General features: G+C 55.2%; 1 protein-coding gene across 1 annotated transcript in view; it reads right to left on the minus strand.

The window, feature by feature from the left end:
- Positions 1-2,374: 2,374 nt before the first annotated feature.
- EPPK1 (epiplakin 1) overlaps positions 2,375-17,214 on the minus strand; it is a 33,210-nt gene continuing 18,370 nt past the window's right edge. Inside the window, exon 2 of the mRNA XM_038393164.2 lies at positions 2,375-16,262. Within this exon, the coding sequence (XP_038249092.1) occupies positions 2,399-16,183 (13,785 nt within the window). The 5' untranslated portion in view covers positions 16,184-16,262 and the 3' untranslated portion in view covers positions 2,375-2,398. The remainder of the gene's footprint in view (positions 16,263-17,214) is intronic.

A 17,214-nucleotide genomic window follows, 5' to 3' on the forward strand; every position in this document is an offset into this window, starting at 1 on the left:
CATCTCCCCCCAATTCCTAGTTTAAAGCTCTCTTTATCAGTTGTGCCAGCCTCGATCCTAGAAGTATATTTCCTTCCCTACTCAGATGAAGTCCATCCCGAGAGAACTGACCTCTGTCTGTGAATGCCTCCCAGTGGCCATACATCCCAAAGCCCTCCTTATAGCACCACTGCCTAAGCCATCTGTTGACAGTCATAATCTTGTCAGACCTTTGTTGCCCTTCTCTAGGAACAGGAAGGATCCCGCTAAAGATCACCTGAGCCTCAATTTCCTTAAGTGTCTTCCCCAGCCTAGCATAGTCTCCCTTGATACTTTCCAGCGAGAATCTGGCTGTATCATTTGTTCCCACAAATGTCCGGGTGCACCTGGCATGCTGCTGGCACCTTGGGGTTTGGTGTGCTCCAGCCCTGAGCAGCTGCAATAATTTCACGTGTGGGCTCACTCCCGAGGAAAGCTCGGTAACCTCTTGCAGCTTAGAGGCTCTCAGGCTCTCAGCACAGGCTGTAAGGGCATCTTCCAGGTTATCTCCATCCCCAGGGACGGGAGGAGCGCAGAGTTCACAGCAATCTGGAGGGATGGTTTCAAAGCTGTCAGTTTGCACGAGCTCAGGAATTACAGCTTCCTGCAGATGGCACTGCACGGCCACAGACTAGAGCTGCGAAGACTGGCCAGCCCTAATCCCAGCACAGACAGGTGTGGTTTAGCCTCGTGGGCGCTAGGGACCCCCAGGTACCAGTCGATTTTTACACTGAAGCTGTGGGCAAGTCACCTCCCCTCTGCCTCCATGTCCTTTTCCCCAGAATGGGGATGGAGGGACAGGGATTGACCAGCCTCCTGTGGAGGGAGGACCCAGGGACTAATCAGGTAGTTAACCCGTAAAGTGCCTTCCATACCGATAGTGCTGCATCCTGCTGCTGTCACTGTAATAGGGCAACTCTGGGCCTGTTTCCTGCTCCCCAAATCTCTCTGGGTTTGTCCATGGCCAATGCACAGCATTGGCTTCTGAGGGTCCCAGGGTCTGTAATAGGGAGACACAGTTTTCCCACTGGAAAAAAGCTGCTTTCCCTTCAGCTAAGATCTCTGCTCTCTTCCTGGCTCTGGGCTTGATCTGGATCTGAGCACTGAAGCGCTGCCCTTTATCCGGTGGCAGCTTTAGAAGTCCTGGGGTTCAATCCATTTTCCATCATACAGCTGCAGTGGCCGCTTTGGCTGAGTTAATTAAGACAAAGATCCATTCTGCTCATGTCATCCTCTGCAGGTTTTAGAGATTCCCTTTATTGAGTCAGGAGAGCTAGTCAGCGCCTGGGCAGCCCCTAGGCTTCAAGCAGGCACAGAACATTGGCAAAGCGAGCTCAGGAGTTGGAAGGAGAAGAGGAGCCGAGCCTGGGATAGACCCGTCTGGAAATGCCCTGTCAGAGGGGAAAGGCCCCTTTATTTCTGGCTGTTCCACTGAAAAGTCCATGTTGCAAACCCAATTTTGAATACACAAACCCTTATGAAAATATGCCTCATGATTCCTCAGCTTCTCGCTAGATTTCACAGACCTCAGCTCGAGGGCAGCTGTCAGGCAGGAAGGGGGACTTTGAAAACAACATACCACTGTGTTTGTGAGTGAGTCTAGTGCTCGAAAGGGGAGGGACACAGTATCCCCAGCTACAGACTCACATGGTATTGGATCGCTCAGGGAGGGTTGCACTTGGAGAAACTAAATCAAATCGACGAGAATAGTGCAGGCCAATGCTGTGCAACCCTCTGCCGCTCAGCTCTGCCAATGCACCACACTCCCCCACCAAGTTGCCATGGTCTTCCAGTTCTGGCCTCCACCCAGCTCTGCTGATACTCCTCGATCCAGACCTGCAGCCTCCCCCCGCCACTCAGCCCATGCGCCTCAACTCTGACCTGAAAAACGTTGGAATTCCGATTCTAGAACTATCCTGAGCAGAACCTGTAAAGAGAAGACCCAGCCACTTCCACCCTTACCCTAGCTTACGCTGAACACCTTTCCTTCCCATAGCGGCTGCAATGCATTCTTTGGTCCACGAGAATCACAGGTATTGCATGTTACCCTGAGATTCCCTGAGGTTACTCAGTATGATTCCCGTATGACGCAGAAGGCAGTGCAATATCAGGGACCCAATATCCCTGGCAACCTGGGAGACAAATAACATGGCATTCCACTGCAAGCAGTTAGCAGACTGACCTGAGTAAAAGGGGATGATAACAAAAAGAAGGATCACTGAGACATTTGTCCTGCAAAGCACGCTGGGAATTTTACCAAACAATCAGAGTGACAGAACACCAGTGCTCACAGAGACAGAATGACTGAAGACAAAGGGATGAAAAGTGCAATTTGCAAAATCAAACAAAACTGGGATCAGAGTCATAAAATGAAATGTAATTAGTCCATCCCCACCTTCAGCAAACAAAACCCTGTGTCTGGGTCTGGGATGCATCTGCTGAGGAGCTGCATGTAGGTGAGGTTCTCGTGAGTGTTGGGGTCGAAGAAGCCCTTGGTGTCGTCGCTGGGGTCGGAGAGGATCCGGTTCATCTCTTCGTCGAAGTAGCCCCGCTTGTAAGCCACCTCCACGGGGAGGCGGTGACTGTGCACGGGGTCGATGATGCCGCCGGTGGCGATCTGGGCCTCCAGCAGGCGGATGCTGTGGTCTTTGACTAGCAGGTCTTTCTTCATGGCCTGGAAGAGGGAGATCTTGTTGCCTGTGTAGGGGTCAGTGTATCCGGTCACTGCTCTCTCTGCAGAGAGCAGCTTCTCGTGAATCTCGCTGCCCACCAGGCCGACGGAGACGGCTTCATCGACGGACAGCTTCTCGTTCTTCAGCGGGTCAGTGATAAAGCCGGTGGCAGCCTGCGCCTCCAGCAGCACCAGCGCGGTGCCCGGCCTCAGAATCCCCTTCCACATGGCCTGGTAGATGCTCATCTTCTCTGTCCTGGATGGGTCTGTGTTGGATGGCACAAGGACTCCGGCAATGCAGCTAGTTCCTTGGAGGTATCGCTTTACGGAATCCATTTCCGTGATCTCCTGCACCGTCTTGGTGCCCTGGGTGAGTTCAGTCAGCGTGTTCTGGTCAATAATGTCAGAGCTGAACAGCTCTGAGGCAGTCACCTGCCTCCTGAGGCCGGAGAACTTCAGTTTGCTGCTTCTCTCTTCTTTCTCCTCAACGATAGCGGTGAGGATTCTGACCAGCTCCTCCAGGGTCACGGTCCCTGCTCTGTACTTCTCCAGCACCTCCTGCCTTTTCTCTTCCGAGAGGTATTTGGAGAAGAGAAGTTCCCACGCGGAGACCTTTCGCCCTTGGAACTCGCCGACCGACACGTCGACGGTCGCGAGCCGGAGAGTCTTTTCCGCTTGTTCGTCCTGTGGAGAAGGGGCGCTGGCAGCTCTCCCGGATGTTCTCTTCTCTCGGCAGGGGCCTTCCACACCTCTGGGCTGTTTGCCGCTCTTTTTTTCGGTCTCGGTGATGAGGGTGGTGATGATGGTTGTCATTTCCTGAATGGTTAGCGTCCCCGCTTTGTACTTCTTCAGAAACTCCTGCCTTTTTTGGTCAGGGACGTATCTGGAGAAGAGAAGCTCCCACACGGTCACGTTCTGCCCCTGGAAGAGCCCCACGCTGACGGTGGCAGGGGCAGACTGTAAGGAGATTCGTGTTTGTTCATCTAGCTGGAAGAGCACGGAGCCTTTGTGCATCAGCTGAAGCATAAGGAGCCCCGTGTCTGGGTCTGGGACGCATCTGCTGAGGAGCTGCATGTAGGTGAGGTTCTCGTGAGTGTTGGGGTCGAAGAAGCCCTTGGTGTCGTCGCTGGGGTCGGAGAGGATCCGGTTCATCTCTTCGTCGAAGTAGCCCCGCTTGTAAGCCACCTCCACGGGGAGGCGGTGACTGTGCACGGGGTCGATGATGCCGCCGGTGGCGATCTGGGCCTCCAGCAGGCGGATGCCGTGGTCTTTGACTAGCAGGTCTTTCTTCATGGCCTGGAAGAGGGAGATCTTGTTGCCTGTGTAGGGGTCAGTGTATCCGGTCACTGCTCTCTCTGCAGAGAGCAGCTTCTCGTGAACCTCGCTGCCCACCAGGCCGGCGGAGACGGCTTCATCGACGGACAGCTTCTCGTTCTTCAGCGGGTCAGTGATAAAGCCGGTGGCAGCCTGCGCCTCCAGCAGCACCAGCGCGGTGCCCGGCCTCAGAATCCCCTTCCACATGGCCTGGTAGATGCTCATCTTCTCTGTCCTGGATGGGTCTGTGTTGGATGGCACAAGGACTCCGGCAATGCAGCTAGTTCCTTGGAGGTATCGCTTTACGGAATCCATTTCCGTGATCTCCTGCACCGTCTTGGTGCCCTGGGTGAGTTCAGTCAGCGTGTTCTGGTCAATAATGTCAGAGCTGAACAGCTCTGAGGCAGTCACCTGCCTCCTGAGGCCGGAGAACTTCAGTTTGCTGCTTCTCTCTTCTTTCTCCTCAACGATAGCGGTGAGGATTCTGACCAGCTCCTCCAGGGTCACGGTCCCTGCTCTGTACTTCTCCAGCACCTCCTGCCTTTTCTCTTCCGAGAGGTATTTGGAGAAGAGAAGTTCCCACGCGGAGACCTTTCGCCCTTGGAACTCGCCGACCGACACGTCGACGGTCGCGAGCCAGAGAGTCTTTTCCGCTTGTTCGTCCTGTGGAGAAGGGGCGCTGGCAGCTCTCCCGGATGTTCTCTTCTCTCGGCAGGGGCCTTCCACACCTCGAGGCTGTTTGTCGCTCTCTTTTTCGGTCTCGGTGATGAGGGTGGTGATGATGGTTGTCATTTCCTGAATGGTTAGCGTCCCCGCTTTGTACTTCTTCAGAAGCTCCTGCCTTTTTTGGTCAGGGACGTATCTGGAGAAGAGAAGCTCCCACACGGTCACGTTCTGCCCCTGGAAGAGCCCCACGCTGACGGTGGCAGGGGCAGACTGTAAGGAGATTCGTGTTTGTTCATCTAGCTGGAAGAGCACGGAGCCTTTGTGCATCAGCTGAAGCATAAGGAGCCCCGTGTCTGGGTCTGGGACGCATCTGCTGAGGAGCTGCATGTAGGTGAGGTTCTCGTGAGTGTTGGGGTCGAAGAAGCCCTTGGTGTCGTCGCTGGGGTCGGAGAGGATCCGGTTCATCTCTTCGTCGAAGTAGCCCCGCTTGTAAGCCACCTCCACGGGGAGGCGGTGACTGTGCACGGGGTCGATGATGCCGCCGGTGGCAATCTGGGCCTCCAACAGGCGGATGCCGTGGTCTTTGACTAGCAGGTCTTTCTTCATGGCCTGGAAGAGGGAGATCTTGTTGCCTGTGTAGGGGTCAGTGTATCCGGTCACTGCTCTCTCTGCAGAGAGCAGCTTCTCGTGAACCTCGCTGCCCACCAGACCGGCGGAGACGGCTTCATCGACGGACAGCTTCTCGTTCTTCAGCGGGTCAGTGATAAAGCCGGTGGCAGCCTGCGCCTCCAGCAGCACCAGCGCGGTGCCCGGCCTCAGAATCCCCTTCCACATGGCCTGGTAGATGCTCATCTTCTCTGTCCTGGATGGGTCTGTGTTGGATGGCACAAGGACTCCGGCAATGCAGCTAGTTCCTTGGAGGTATCGCTTTACGGAATCCATTTCCGTGATCTCCTGCACCGTCTTGGTGCCCTGGGTGAGTTCAGTCAGCGTGTTCTGGTCAATAATGTCAGAGCTGAACAGCTCTGAGGCAGTCACCTGCCTCCTGAGGCCGGAGAACTTCAGTTTGCTGCTTCTCTCTTCTTTCTCCTCAACGATAGCGGTGAGGATTCTGACCAGCTCCTCCAGGGTCACGGTCCCTGCTCTGTACTTCTCCAGCACCTCCTGCCTTTTCTCTTCCGAGAAGTATTTGGAGAAGAGAAGTTCCCACGCGGAGACCTTTCGCCCTTGGAACTCGCCGACCGACACATCGACGGTCGCGAGCCAGAGAGTCTTTTCCGCTTGTTCGTCCTGTGGAGAAGGGGCGCTGGCAGCTCTCCCGGATGTTCTCTTCTCTCGGCAGGGGCCTTCCACACCTCGGGGCTGTTTGCCGCTCTCTTTTTCGGTCTCGGTGATGAGGGTGGTGATGATGGTTGTCATTTCCTGAATGGTTAGCGTCCCCGCTTTGTACTTCTTCAGAAGCTCCTGCCTTTTTTGGTCAGGGACGTATCTGGAGAAGAGAAGCTCCCACACAGTCACGTTCTGTCCCTGGAAGAGCCCCACGCTGACGGTGGCAGGGGCAGACTGTAAGGAGATTCGTGTTTGTTCATCTAGCTGGAAGAGCACGGAGCCTTTGTGCATCAGCTGAAGCATAAGGAGCCCCGTGTCTGGGTCTGGGACGCATCTGCTGAGGAGCTGCATGTAGGTGAGGTTCTCGTGAGTGTTGGGGTCGAAGAAGCCCTTGGTGTCGTCGCTGGGGTCGGAGAGGATCCGGTTCATCTCTTCGTCGAAGTAGCCCCGCTTGTAAGCTACCTCCACGGGGAGGCGGTGACTGTGCACGGGGTCGATGATGCCGCCGGTGGCGATCTGGGCCTCCAGCAGGCGGATGCCGTGGTCTTTGACTAGCAGGTCTTTCTTCATGGCCTGGAAGAGGGAGATCTTGTTGTCTGTGTAGGGGTCAGTGTATCCGGTCACTGCTCTCTCTGCAGAGAGCAGCTTCTCGTGAACCTCGCTGCCCACCAGGCCGGCGGAGACGGCTTCATCGACGGACAGCTTCTCGTTCTTCAGCGGGTCAGTGATAAAGCCGGTGGCAGCCTGCGCCTCCAGCAGCACCAGCGCGGTGCCCGGCCTCAGAATCCCCTTCCACATGGCCTGGTAGATGCTCATCTTCTCTGTCCTGGATGGGTCTGTGTTGGATGGCACAAGGACTCCGGCAATGCAGCTAGTTCCTTGGAGGTATCGCTTAACAGAATCCATTTCCGTGATCTCCTGCACCGTCTTGGTGCCCTGGGTGAGTTCAGTCAGCGTGTTCTGGTCAATAATGTCAGAGCTGAACAGCTCTGAGGCAGTCACCTGCCTCCTGAGGCCGGAGAACTTCAGTTTGCTGCTTCTCTCTTCTTTCTCCTCAACGATAGCGGTGAGGATTCTGACCAGCTCCTCCAGGGTCACGGTCCCTGCTCTGTACTTCTCCAGCACCTCCTGCCTTTTCTCTTCCGAGAGGTATTTGGAGAAGAGAAGTTCCCACGCTGAGACCTTTCGCCCTTGGAACTCGCCGACCGACACGTCGACGGTCGCGAGCCGGAGAGTCTTTTCCGCTTGTTCGTCCTGTGGAGAAGGGGCGCTGGCAGCTCTCCTGGATGTTCTCTTCTCTCGGCAGGGGCCTTCCACACCTCGGGGCTGTTTGCCGCTCTCTTTTTCGGTCTCGGTGATGAGGGTGGTGATGATGGTTGTCATTTCCTGAATGGTTAGCGTCCCCGCTTTGTACTTCTTCAGAAACTCCTGCCTTTTTTGGTCAGGGACGTATCTGGAGAAGAGAAGCTCCCACACGGTCACGTTCTGCCCCTGGAAGAGCCCCACGCTGACGGTGGCAGGGGCAGACTGTAAGGAGATTCGTGTTTGTTCATCTAGCTGGAAGAGCACGGAGCCTTTGTGCATCAGCTGAAGCATAAGGAGCCCCGTGTCTGGGTCTGGGACGCATCTGCTGAGGAGCTGCATGTAGGTGAGGTTCTCGTGAGTGTTGGGGTCGAAGAAGCCCTTGGTGTCGTCAGAGGGGTCGGAGAGGATCCGGTTCATCTCTTCGTCGAAGTAGCCCCGCTTGTAAGCCACCTCCACGGGGAGGCGGTGACTGTGCACGGGGTCGATGATGCCGCCGGTGGCGATCTGGGCCTCCAGCAGGCGGATGCCGTGGTCTTTGACTAGCAGGTCTTTCTTCAAGGCCTGGAAGAGGGAGATCTTGTTGCCTGTGTAGGGGTCAGTGTATCCGGTCACTGCTCTCTCTGCAGAGAGCAGCTTCTCGTGAACCTCGCTGCCCACCAGACCGGCGGAGACGGCTTCATCGACGGACAGCTTCTCGTTCTTCAGCGGGTCAGTGATAAAGCCGGTGGCAGCCTGCGCCTCCAGCAGCACCAGCGCAGTGCCCGGTCTCAGAATCCCCTTCCACATGGCCTGGTAGATGCTCATCTTCTCTGTCCTGGATGGGTCTGTGTTGGATGGCACAAGGACTCCGGCAATGCAGCTAGTTCCTTGGAGGTATCGCTTTACGGAATCCATTTCCGTGATCTCCTGCACCGTCTTGGTGCCCTGGGTGAGTTCAGTCAGCGTGTTCTGGTCAATAATGTCAGAGCTGAACAGCTCTGAGGCAGTCACCTGCCTCCTGAGGCCGGAGAACTTCAGTTTGCTGCTTCTCTCTTCTTTCTCCTCAACGATAGCGGTGAGGATTCTGACCAGCTCCTCCAGGGTCACGGTCCCTGCTCTGTACTTCTCCAGCACCTCCTGCCTTTTCTCTTCCGAGAAGTATTTGGAGAAGAGAAGTTCCCACGCGGAGACCTTTCGCCCTTGGAACTCGCCGACCGACACGTCGACGGTCGCAAGCCGGAGAGTCTTTTCCGCTTGTTCGTCCTGTGGAGAAGGGGCGCTGGCAGCTCTCCCGGATGTTCTCTTCTCTCGGCAGGGGCCTTCCACACCTCGGGGCTGTTTGCCGCTCTCTTTTTCGGTCTCGGTGATGAGGGTGGTGATGATGGTTGTCATTTCCTGAATGGTTAGCGTCCCCGCTTTGTACTTCTTCAGAAGCTCCTGCCTTTTTTGGTCAGGGACGTATCTGGAGAAGAGAAGCTCCCACACGGTCACGTTCTGCCCCTGGAAGAGCCCCACGCTGACGGTGGCAGGGGCAGACTGTAAGGAGATTCGTGTTTGTTCATCTAGCTGGAAGAGCACGGAGCCTTTGTGCATCAGCTGAAGCATAAGGAGCCCCGTGTCTGGGTCTGGGACGCATCTGCTGAGGAGCTGCATGTAGGTGAGGTTCTCGTGAGTGTTGGGGTCGAAGAAGCCCTTGGTGTCGTCGCTGGGGTCGGAGAGGATCCGGTTCATCTCTTCGTCGAAGTAGCCCCGCTTGTAAGCCACCTCCACGGGGAGGCGGTGACTGTGCACGGGGTCGATGATGCCGCCGGTGGCGATCTGGGCCTCCAGCAGGCGGATGCCGTGGTCTTTGACCAGCAGGTCTTTCTTCAAGGCCTGGAAGAGGGAGATCTTGTTGCCTGTGTAGGGGTCAGTGTATCCGGTCACTGCTCTCTCTGCAGAGAGCAGCTTCTCGTGAACCTCGCTGCCCACCAGGCCGGCGGAGACGGCTTCATCGACGGACAGCTTCTCGTTCTTCAGCGGGTCAGTGATAAAGCCGGTGGCAGCCTGCGCCTCCAGCAGCACCAGCGCGGTGCCCGGCCTCAGAATCCCCTTCCACATGGCCTGGTAGATGCTCATCTTCTCTGTCCTGGATGGGTCTGTGTTGGATGGCACAAGGACTCCGGCAATGCAGCTAGTTCCTTCGAGGTATCTCTTTATGGCATCTATCTTTTCTATATCTTTTGCTGTCTCTTTTCCTTCCTCTAGCTTTTCCATTGTGTCCTTGGTAATTATCTCTGCCTTGAGTAGTTCTGATGCAGTGATTTGTTGTCTGATTCCCTGGAACCATATATCTTTTCTGCTCCTCTCTTTTTCATGTATAATGGTTAAGATGGTATCAATGATCTTTTGTAGAATCGCTGTGGATTCCTTTTTGTATCCTTTTACCAATTCTTTTCTCTTTTCCTCAGTGATATATTCGGAACAGAGGAGTTTCCATAGAGATAGATTATGTCCTTTGTATTTCCCTACCGGTACTTGAACCATGGTGGATAACATTGTATTTTTTGTTTGCTCATCAATGTAGAAATAGTCTTCCTTCTTTTCTATTATCTGGAGCAGGCATAGTCCTGTGTCTGGGTCTTTGCTACATCTGTGCAGAAGCTGTGCATAACTGAGTTTTTCCTTGGTGTTAGGATCCATAAATCGTTTGTTGCCATATTCTGGATCAGAAAGAAGGAGAAATGTGTCATCGTCGAAATATCCCCGGTTGTAAGCCACCTCCATGGGGAGGCGGAGACTGTGCACGGGGTCGATGATGCCGCCGGTGGCTATCTGGGCCTCCAGCAGGTGGATGCCGTGGTCTTTGACTAGCAGGTCTTTCTTCATGGCCTGGAAGAGGGAGATCTTGTTGCCTGTGCATGGGTCTGTGTATCCGGTTACTGCTCTCTCTGCAGAGAGCAGCTTCTCGTGAATCTCACTGCCCACCAGGCCAGCGGAGACAGCTTCATCGACAGACAGCTTCTCGTTCTTTAGTGGGTCAATGATAAAGCCAGTTGCAGCCTGCGCTTCCAGCAGCACCAGCGCTGATTCTGGTGTTAGGAGACCTCTCTCTCGGGCCTGGTAGATGCTCATCCTCTCTTTCTTGGCTGGCAGCAGAACTCCAGCAATGCAGCCAGTTCCGTCCAGATACCTCTTGACAGAATTCATTTGGGTGAGTTTATGGACTGTGAGAGTTCCTTTTTGCAGATTGTCCAGTGTCGTTTTGTCAATTATCTCAGCATTGAATAACTCTGACATTGATACATCTCTTCTGAGACCTTTTACCTTAAGGGCTTGGGTTATGAGTTCCATTTCCTCAATGATGGTGATGATGACTGTAGTGAGCTGTTCTATTGTCAGGGTTTCACATTTATATTGCTTCACTAATTCTTTTCTTTTCTGTTCTGAGATGTACTGAGAGCAGAGCAGGTCCCAGAGGGACACTGTTTGGCCTTTGAACTTCCCAACGTGCATTTTAATGGGTTTTGAGCATAAAAATTGTTTCATTGACTCATCTATATAGAAGTATCTCCCCCCATGCTTTACTATTTGGAGCATGTACAGCCCAGTCTCAGGGTCTTGGACACATCTCTCCAAGAGTTGTATGTAGGTGAGGTTCTCATGAGTGTTGGGGTCGAAGAAGCCCTTGGTGTCGTCGCTGGGGTCAGAGAGGATCCGGTTCATCTCTTCATCGAAGTAGCCCCGCTTGTAAGCCACCTCCATGGGGAGGCGGTGACTGTGCACGGGATCGATGATGCCGCCAGTGACAACCTGGGCCTCGAGCAGGCGGATGCCATGGCTCTTGAGGATCAGTCCCTGGTTCATGGCTTCGAAGAGGGAGATTTGGCCTTTTGTGTAGGGGTCAGTGTATCCGGTAACTGCTCTCTCTGCAGACCGCAGCTTTTCATAGATCTCTTGTCCAATGAGCCCAGCAGCAAGTGCCTCCTCCACTGACAGCCTCTTGTTCTTCACCGGGTCAATAACAAACCCGGTGGCAGCCTGCGCCTCCAGCAACACCAGTGCGGTGCCCGGCCTCAGCATGCTTCTCATCATAGCCTGGTAGATGCTCATCTTCTCATTGGCTGGCTGTACTAGCACTCCAGCTATGAAGTTAACCCCCTCCAGGTATCTCCGGACGGAGTCCATCTCTGTGACTTCTTTAACAGTTTTCTGTCCCTGCTTGAGTTCATCCAGGGTTTTCTTGTCTATCAGCTGAGACTGGAAGAGGTCACTGGCAGACACCTGCTTCCGCAGGCCCTTGAATGTGAACCTCTTGCCTTGCTTCTCAGTTTCTTCAATGATTGTGGTAACGGTGGTGATGATTTCTTGCAGAGCCACAGCGTTCTCCCCTTTGTATAGTTCCACCAGCTCTCTCTGCTTGCACTCTGTCATATACTCGGAATTGAGAAGGTCCCAGAGGGAAACTGTTTGCCCTTTGAACCGTCCTACGGCAACACAGACTGTCACAGATTTCAGCACCTCCATGGTTTGTTTGTCCACATAGAATGCTGCAGTTTCAGACAGAGGTAGTAGCCAGAGGCCTGTCTCAGCATCAGGGACACACTTGTCTTTCAGCTGCTGGTAGGTCAAGTTTTCCTTTGTGTTTGGATCAAAGAAGACTTTGTTGTTGTCAGTGGGCTGGGATAGGGCCTGGTTCATTTCTTCATCATAAAAGCCGTGCATGTAGGCAGCAGGAAGAGGAAGATGATGATGGTGGATAGGATCGATGACCCCTCCTGTAGCCAGCTGGGCCTCTATTAAGGGAACACCATCACTCATGGGAATGAGGCCTTTCCTGATTGCTTGACAGACTGATATTGAGTTCCCCGTGTATGGGTCTGTGTAACCAGTCACTGCTCTCTCTGCTAGAAGCAGCTTCTCCATGAGTTCCTCACCGACAATGGCTGCTTTGACGGCATCCTCCACATCAAGTTTCTGGTTTGTTACTGGGTCTATAACAGCTCCTGTAGCTGCTTGAGCCTCTAGCAACAACACCCCTGTCCCGGGCAGGAGGAGATTGTTTTTCATTGCTTGGTAAATGCTCATCCTCTTCTTGGAGGCCTGTATGAAAATTCCAGCAATGCTCCCCGTGCCCTGTAAGTATCTCTTCACGCTCTCCATCTCGGCTACTTCTCCAGCCGTTTGTTTTCCCTTAGCCAGCTCCACAAACATCTTCTCAGTAACGATGCCAGCATCGAGCAGCCAGACAGCAGGCACGCTGCCTCGCAGGCCTTCAAAGGTGATGTGAGTATGGGCTTTCATCTCTATTTCCTCAACAAGCTTCAGGACAAGAGTGACCAGCTGCCAGACAGACACGTCCTCAGACCGGTACTTCTCCACAAAGTCATTTCTCTGCTCCTCAGTGAAGTAGCCAGAGTGGATCAGCTCCCAGAGGGAGACCCCTTTCGCCTTTACCATGGTGTCCTTGAATACCTGCTGGATTTGCTCATCTGTGCGGACAGGCACAGCTGTCTGTGGCAAAGGCAGCAAGTGGAGGCCAGAGTTTTCATCCTTCTGGCAGTGAGTGATGAGCTGAGCGTAAGTCACAGGCTCCTTGCTGTTGGGGATGCAGTAGACCCTGGTATTATCAGAGGCACTAGAAAGGGTTTTGCTCATGTCCTCGTCCAAGTAGCCTTGTTTCTGGGCAAATTCCACAGAGACATAGTGGCTGTGGTGGGGGTCGATGATGCCTCCTGTGGCAATTTGGGCTTCCATGAGCTGAATAGCCTGTTTGTCAGCGATAAGGCCCTTCTTCATGGCTTGGAAGAGGGAGATCTTTTCCCCAGTGAAAGGGTCTTTATAGCCCATTACGGCTCCTTCTGTATGCTGCAGTTTCTCATGGAGTTCTGGCCCAATAACCCCTTCCCTTACAGCTTCATCAACGCACAGCTTCTGGTTTTTCACTGGGTCGATGATGAAGCCAGTAGCAGCCTGGGCCTCAAGCAGTGGGAGAGCCACCCCTGGCATCACAATCTTCTGCTTCATGGCTTCATAGATGCTCATTCTCTGGTTTGATGGCTGGAGCACGATCCCCCCGATGCTGCCGGAGCCGTAGAGGTATTTCCGGACAGAGTCCATGCGCAGGACGTCCTCTGGGCTCACGGCTCCTTCCAGCACCCTCTCGAACAGGGCCTTGTCTATGATGCCAGTTTCTAGCAGGTGGTAGGCCGTGACGCTGCCTCTCATGGCTGGGAATTTGATGTGGGCCCATTTTTTCATCTCTTCCTCCAACATGAGTCTGATCTGCTCCAGGGTGAGCTTCCGCAGCTGGTAGTGATTAAATATCTCCCGCCGCTTTCCCTCGCTGAAATACTCAGAGTTCAACAGGTCCCACACGGAGACCCTTTCTCCTTGGAACCTCCCGTACTTCACGAGGAGCCAGGTGCTCCTGAAGGCTTGTTTGGTGGTGTCGTTGATGAACTGACGCTTCTTGCTGTTCAGAGGCAGGAGGCAGAGTCCAGTGGAGGGCTCTGTGATGCACTTCTCCTTCAGCTGCAAGTACGTGAGGTTCTCGTGCGTGTTGGGGTCGAAGAAGCCCTTGGTGTCAACGCTGGAGTCAGAGAGGATCCGGTTCATCTTCTTGTCAAAGTAGCCCCGCTTGTAAGCCACCTCCACGGGGATTCGGTGACTGTGCAGGGGGTCGATGATGCCACCAGTGGCGATCTGGGCCTCCAGCAGGCGGATGCCGTGGTCTCTGATGATGTGGCCTTTGCTCATGGCCTGGAAGAGGGAGATCTTGTTGCCGGTGTAGGGGTCTTTGTAGCCAGTGACTGCTTTCTCTGCTGCCAGAAGCTTGTTGTAAATATCTGGGCCGATGACATTGGCTCGCAGAGCCTCCTCCACGGAATATTTCTTGTTTGCAGCTGGGTCGATGATGAATCCAGTGGCAGCCTGTGCCTCGAGGAGGATGAGGGATGTCCCTGGCATTAGAAGGCCTTTCCTCTTTGCCTGGTAGATGCTAATTTTCTCCTGGGAATCGGGCAGCAGCAGCCCACTTATACTGCCTGTCCCTTCCAGGTACTTCCTGACTGTGTCCATGCAGACAACTTCTCTGGCTGATGTCTCCCCTTGGCTCAGCTTCTCAAACAAATCCCTGTTGATGATGTCAGCGCTCAGGAGCTGGCTAGGGGTCACTTTGTGCCTCAGGCCTTCAAAGGTAATATTGGCGGTGGAAGCCATTTGCTGAACTGTGGTGCTGATGGTCTTAGCCAGTTCCTTCATGGAGAGAGTTGTGGTGCGGCACTGCTGGGTAAGCGTGGCCCTTTGCACGTTTGTGAAGTAGTCTGAGAAGAGGAGTTTCCAGAGCGACACTGACTTCCCCTTGAATTTGCCACAGGCTACAGGTATGGTTGTGTCTTCCAAAGCCATTCGGGTCCTGTGGTCAATGAAGGAATGCATGCCCTGAGACCCTTCCCCATCTTCTCCGAAGAGTGGCAGCAGGCGGAGACCGGTGTCTGGGTCAGTGACACACCTCTCCAATAACTCTGCGTACATGAGTGTCTCCTTCGTGTTGGGGTCGAAGAACCCTTTCATGTCATGGGTGGGATAGAAGAGGAGCCGCTTCATCTCTTCATCGAGGTAGCCCCGTTGGCAGGCCATCTCCACTGGGACACGGTGATTGTGGACTGGATCAATGAGGCCACCGGTGGCCAGCTGGGCCTCCAGTAGGTAAGTCCCCTGGTCCCTGGCAATGAGCCCCTTATTCATGGCTTGAAACAGAGAGAGCAGCTCCCCAGTGCAGGGGTCTCGGTACCCGGTGGCAGCTCTCTCAGCGGACGACAGCTTCTCATAGAGCTCCGGCCCAACCACACCAGCCTTGACACCATCATCAACTGAGAGTCTCTGGTTCTTGGTGGGCTTTGTCAGGCAGGCTGTGGCAGCCTGGGCCTGCAGGAGGGCCAGTGCTGTGCCTGGCATGAGGAGGTGCTCTGTCAGCGCCTGGTACAGACTCTTCCTCTCACCAGTCGGCAGTATGGCAACACCTGCAATGCTTCCCGTGCCCTCCAGGTACTGCTGAACATGGTCCATCTCTGCAACCTCTTGGACGGAGACCCGGCCTTCCTCGAGGGCCCTGAACGTGTCCATGTCAATGATGCTGGAGCTGAGCAGCTCACTGCTGCTCACTCTCCCTCTCAGCCCTGGGAAAGTGATTTTCAGGGGCAAGAGGAGGAGCCCTGTGGAGGGATCGATCATGCACCGTTTCTTAAGCTCCAGATAGGTGACGGTCTCGCTGGTGTTTGGGTCAAGAAACCCTCTGGCAGCAGCAGAGCTGGAGTCAGAGAGGAGCTGGCTCATCTCGTCACCAAAGTGTCCCTGCTCGTAGGTAATGTCCATGGGAATGCGGTGGCTGGTGGCTGGATCCACGAGGCCCCCTGTGGCGATCTGGACCTCCAGCAGGCGGGCGCCCTGATCCCGCCCGAGCAGCTCTTTTTGGATGGCTTGATAGAGTGAAATCTTCTCATCTGTGTAGGGGTCCATAAAGCCAATTGCTGCTCTCTCTGCAGACAGCAGCTTTTCTTTCAGCTCCAGGCCTACCAGCCCCAGTCTCACGGCCTCTGCCACGGAGAGCTGCTTGTTCCCCACCGGGTCAATGAGGGAGCCTGTGGCTGCCTGAGCCTCCAGAAGAGCAAGTGCTGGCTCAGACATCAGGAGATGCTCTCTGGTGGCATCATAAAAGCTCATTGTCTTCTTGGAAGCCTCCACGTACACCCCAGCAATGATCCCAGTCCCCACCAGGGGCTCTCCCACACCGTGTGACTCCACACCCATCTGTCGCCGCTTGCCAGGCTGCATGCCCTGATGTAAGTGACTTCCTCCCGGGATGTCTTTTGGGTGAGCTGTGGGGGTGGCATGTCCATTCACTGCCGGCTGGTGCTCCATGCCGTCTGCCTTCTTGCGCTGCACTCCCCTCCGGTGACGGGTGGGGCCCCGCTCACTTCCCGGGGCAGCACCCACGTCTCTGCAGAGAGAGAAGAGGCTCCATGAGACACAGGCACATGCAGTTTTCATGGGACATGCGGACAAGAGAAGTATCTCTGCAGACACAATGCCAGGAACTGGACAAGAGGCAGGGATAGGAGCCAGTGCAGCCCCCTGGCTGGAGGCATCCAGACAACAGTGAGAGCAAGATGAGAAATGCCAGAGGCAAGACTCTCCCTCCCCCCGTTGGCTGGATTAGCAGCAGGAGTGGCAGAAGGCCCGTAAACATGGCGGGGCCACCGGGGCCCAAACTGTGGCCGTGCCACCCCATCCCCCTGAAGCCCCGCTCCTTGAAGCCCTGCCCCTTCCCCCTGAGGCCCCACTCCTTCCCTGAGGCCCTTCCCTTGTGCCGCCCCTTCCCCTGAAACCCTGCCCCTTCCCCTGAGGCCCTTCCCTTGTGCCGCCCCTTCCCCCTGAGGCCCCGCCCCTTCCCCGAGGCCCTTCCCTAGTGCCGCCCCTTCCCCTAAAACCCCACCCCTTCCCCTGAGGCCCTTCCCATGTGCCGCCACTTCCCCCTGAGGCCCCGCCCCTTCCCCTTGAAGCCCTTCCCTTGTGCCGCCCCTTCCCCCTGAGGCCCCGCCCCTTCCCCTGAGGCCCTTCCCATGTGCCGCCACTTCCCCCTGAGGCCCCGCCCCTTCCCCTTGAAGCCCTTCCCTTGTGCCACCCCTTCCCCTGAAGCCCTGCCCCCACCCTGCCCCTTCTCTCCAAGGATCTGCCTTTGCACCGCCCCTTGTCCCTGAGCCCCTGCCCTTGCACTGTCCTCGCACGGCAAATGCTGGGCCAGCGCAATGACATGTGCCTGCTGCCCCATCGGCTGCCAATTGAGGAGCCTGTTGGGGGTGTCCGTGCAGCTGCAAGGCCATTGCCCTGTGTGGAGGTACCCATTCCCCACAAGCCCTGCTCCTGTGTATCCACCAGTGTGGCCAGAGAAG

The sequence above is a fragment of the Dermochelys coriacea genome, chromosome 2 (assembly GCF_009764565.3).
Source record: "Dermochelys coriacea isolate rDerCor1 chromosome 2, rDerCor1.pri.v4, whole genome shotgun sequence".
NCBI classification, from domain to species: domain Eukaryota; kingdom Metazoa; phylum Chordata; order Testudines; family Dermochelyidae; genus Dermochelys; species Dermochelys coriacea.